The sequence below is a fragment of the Helobdella robusta genome (assembly GCF_000326865.2).
Source record: "Helobdella robusta unplaced genomic scaffold HELROscaffold_29, whole genome shotgun sequence".
Lineage (NCBI taxonomy): Eukaryota > Metazoa > Annelida > Clitellata > Rhynchobdellida > Glossiphoniidae > Helobdella > Helobdella robusta.
This window is the reverse complement of record NW_008704475.1, coordinates 1,535,541-1,540,367: the sequence shown is the minus strand read 5'-3', so window position 1 is coordinate 1,540,367 and position 4,827 is coordinate 1,535,541. Positions and strand designations below refer to the sequence as shown.

Here is a 4,827-nt window from a genome sequence, read left to right as displayed (position 1 = left end):
TAGTTGTTCGTAAAAATAAAATTATCGAGTACCACAAAAAACTTCAGATTCTCTAATTGGAGTATATTATATTTACGGTGTTACTAACTGTTCATAAAAATATTATCATCGTGCACCACAAAAAAATTCAGATTCTCTAAATGGAATGTATTAGCTTTGAGGTGTTACTAATTGATCCTAATAATAAGTTAGGTCTATATTTCTCTATATACAAAACTGCATATAGAATACCTGATTGAATCTATCTATATAAGCTATAGATAGAAGAGAATAGGATCACATACGTATATAAAAATATCTACGTACACGTCAGCACACACACATACATACAACTGTGCATACATGATGTCATAAATATTTTATAAAAATGTAATTTATATTCTTAAAACTAGTGATTTTAATTAATCAAACTAATAAATGCTTTCAAATGATAGTTAAAGTTCTGCATGTTCGATCTGTCATAATTAAATCCTTTATTTAATAAAAAATTCCAAATTCTGGGTCCTCTGCAAATGATGTGTTGATGTAAAATTTTCGTTTTTGATTTGTTGGAACAGATGAAATTGATGCACCTTTGATTCTTCGTTCGTTTATAATAACCGTCAAAAATAGGAAGTAGTTTACCAGTCAATTGTTTGTCGATGAATTTTGTCGCGTGATATGTACTCATTTGATCGAAAGTCAGATTGCTTGTCGTGGCGAATAGCGGTTGTGAATGGGATTGAGCTTTGGAAAGTGTGATTGTTCGCATCGCTCTCTTCATGATTATTCATATTGGATTTGTTGTAGATGGATAGGCGCTTGACCAGACTGTATTGCAGTATGAGATATATGGAGTACAGATGGCTTTATATAGCATGTTAAGAATTCTTTTAGGCAAGAAAAATTTTATTTTATTTAATAGACCAATTGATCTTGCTAGTTTTGTGCAAACATATCGAACATGTTGTTGAAACGATAATTTTTGATCCAATATTACTCCTAAAAATTTAACAGTTTTGCTTTCGAGAATATCCAAATTATTTATTACGATCTTATATGGCTCCTTGTAGTTTAAATATTGGACTGGGCCAAAAATAATCATTTGAGTTTTTCTGCTATTCAATGTCAACATATTACATTCAAACCATGAGACGACCTTTTTAATTTTACTATTAGTCTTCAAGATGAGTTCATCGATGTTTTTGCCTGTACTGAATAGATTAGTATCATCTGCGAAGCAAATGTAATCAAAGAATGTTGAAACTTTCGGGAGATCGTTGATGAAGACAATGAATAGCAATGGACCCAAAATACTGCCCTGAGGTACTCCAATTTGGTTTAATTTTTCGCTCGAGCATGTACCCTGCCAGCTAACAAATTGACTTCTCTCCGATAAGTAACTTCTGAACCATATCAGTTGCGAGCCACGTATTCCATAATGGTCTAGTTTCGCCAGCAAGATGTTGTGGTTGATGCAATCGAATGCCTTCGAGAGATCAAGGCACGTGCCTACGATGTATTTTTTGTCTTCTGCTGCGATCCCTATTTTTCTGATCAATTCTATTATTGCCAGCTCAGTCGAGTACTTCTCTCGAAATCCAAATTGTGAATCGTTAATTATGGAATTTTTTTTGAAGAAGATATTTAGTCTTTTGTACATTATTTTTTCTATTATTTTCGAAAAATTTGATAAAAGAGCAACGGGTCGAAAATTAGTTAAATCATTGCATCCCTCATCCTTTTTAATCGGTACAATTTTTGAGACTTTGAAACATCGTGGGAATGTGCCGGAGTTGAAAGAAAGGTTAATTAGGAATTCCAAAATGTGAGCTGTTGAATGTATGGTAGATTTTATTATTTTCATAGGAATGCCATCCCATCCACTGGTTGTTTTTGGTTTGAGAAGTCTGGTTGTTGCAATTATTTCATCGCTTGAGGTCGACAGACAGAAGAACGAGTTTTGAAGTTTATTAGTGAGGTGATTTTTCTAGAGTGTTGAATTGTTGAAAGACGAACCTAGTTTTATAGCTATACCGGTGAAATAATCGTTTAAGGCGTCCGCAGGAGAACGAACAATTTCACTGTTTGATGTGACGGTATTGGTGATTTTATTTGTGCTGATAATGTTCTTAATAATCGACCATGTTCTTCTGTTATCTTTTATGTTCTTTTCTATGATGTCGCGGTAGTATTGTTTTCTTAGTTTATTTTAAAATTTGATGCAAGATTGTCTAATTGACTTTAATTCAATTAGATTTTCAATATTCGGATTTTTTAGATATTTTGTATACAGTTTGGTTTTTCTATTTAACATTATTTTAAGATCATCAGTTATCCAAAGTTTATCACGTGATATTTTTTTAATTTTTCTTGCTGATGAAATACGACAGCATTCGTTGAAGTTCTTTACAAAAATCTCTATGAATCGTTGAAACCCGACATTTACATTCTCACAGTTTAAAACGTTTGACCAGTCCATGTTTATTAAATATTCGTTCAGTCTGTTGATTCGTTCACTTGTAAACGAGTATAATTTCTCCTTCAGAAAATGGTTCTTGATTCTGTTAGACTTCATATTTACAATTATAAAAATTGGTATGTGGTCCGAAAGATCACATACCTGTGTACCACATAATTCTACTGCATTTGGTTCGCTCGTGAAAATGTTATCAATGACTGAATTTTTATTTAAACTTATTCTTGTTGGGGTTGTTATTAAAGTTGATAGGTTGTATGATGTTAATAATCGTTGAAGTTGGAATTTGCTGGCATTTGAATCAGCATCAAGTAAATTGATGTTCATGTCACCGATCAGATAAACTAATTTGTTCTCTAGACTTATGATTTGTAGTACCGGTTCGATTTGTTGAAGATACATATTTGCGTCATAGGTAGGAGGCCGATATGTTATTACAATTATTGCATTTTTATTGGAACAATCGTTTGTTATTTCTATGCTGAATAATTCTATGCTGCTAATGCTATTGATGTCGTCTCTTGTTTTATACGTAATTCCGTTATCAATATACAAACCGATTCCACCACCGTGCTTACCAGACCGATTTTTACCAACAAAATCATAACCAGTAATATTTATTAACTTGATATTGTCATCATTCATCCACGTTTCACTTATACCAATAATGTTATATTTAAAAGAAAAGTTGTTTAAATAATCGAGTAAGTCTTCTGATTTGTGAACTAAACTTCTAATGTTTAAATGCATTAGTTTGAAAAACAAATTGTCGTTAATTCCGTTGCGGCTGATGGAGTTATACAAAGCATTTATTTGATTTATATCGTCATATAGTTTGCAGGTTTTTTCTACGAGATTGCTGCGAGTATCGTTAACAGTATTTAACGAATTTTTGTCAGCCATGTTTGTTCGTTGTATCATACATACATACATACATATACATACATACATACATACATACATACATACATACATACATACATACATACATACATACATACATACATACATACATACATACATACATACATACATACATACATACATACATACATACATACATACATACATACATACATACATACATACATACATACATACATACATACATACATACATACATACATACATACATACATACATACATACATACATACATACATACATACATACATACATACATACATACATACATACATACATACATACATACATACATACATACATACATACATACATACATACATACATACATACATACATACATACATACATACATACATAAATACATACATACATACATACATACATACATCGAGCATTCATCACCTCTTAATATTATTGTCAATGATCAAATTATCAATGATGATTTCTTATTATGTAATCATTTTAATAATCATTTTTCGTCTTTAAACAACCAAAATGTTTCAAATTCATCTGATCCTAAATGTAACTTTAAAAATTTTTTTCTCCTAGTATCTCAAATTCTTTCGTCTTGTTTGAATGTCTGCCATTTGAAATTATTGATGTTGTAAAAAATTTTGATAACACATATAGTTGTGGTAATGATTTTATTTCAAACTTTTTATTAAAAAATATTTTTCAAAGTGTCTTATTTCCGTTGCTTCATTTAGTTAATTCATCTTTTAAAACTGGTCACTTCCCTAATTGTCTGAAAATTTCTAAAGTGCTGCCTTTATTTAAATCTGGTGACCGTCATTCTATTAATAATTATCGCCCTATCTCTGTTCTTTCTAGTTTGTCAAAATTAATTGAAAAAATTATTTTAAATCGTCTTAATAAATTTTTAAATTATCATAATATTATTTGTTTAAATCAATATGGTTTTCGTGAAAAGTTGTCAACTGAGTTTGCTGTTTCAGACGTTATTAATTTTGTTTCTCATGCACTCGAATCTAAAAAATATTCTATTGGGGTTTTTATAGATCTTTGCAAGGCTTTTGACTCTTTAGATCACAGTATTTTTTTATTGTACAAGTTATATTCATTTGGTATTCGTGGTTTAGCTTATAATTGGTTCTCTTCATATTTAAATGATTGCTCTCAATTTGTTTCTATTGGTAGTTCCATGTCTTCGTTGTCTCCTGTTAAATCGGATGTTCCTCAAGGTTCTATTTTGGGCCCTTTACTTTTTAATATTTATATTAATGATTTTGTTTACTCTTCCAACATTTTAAAATTTATTTTATTTGCTGATGACACTACTCTTCTCTATTCTCACTCGGATTTTAATGTACTTGTTTCGGTAATTAACTACGAACTAAATTTTGTTTACGATTGGGTTGTCTCAAATAATCTACGTATCAATTTAAGTAAAACATGTTTTATATTATTTGGTCCTAAAATTA

General features: G+C 30.4%; 1 protein-coding gene across 1 annotated transcript; it reads right to left on the bottom strand.

Annotated features, from left to right (window-relative positions):
• Positions 1–2,191: 2,191 nt before the first annotated feature.
• Positions 2,192–3,361, bottom strand: HELRODRAFT_174321 (hypothetical protein; the record flags this gene model as incomplete). Its single annotated transcript, XM_009020845.1, has 1 exon — positions 2,192–3,361. One exon carries the CDS (start codon positions 3,359–3,361, stop codon positions 2,192–2,194), a length of 1,170 nt encoding a protein of 389 aa, XP_009019093.1.
• Positions 3,362–4,827: the final 1,466 nt, after the last annotated feature.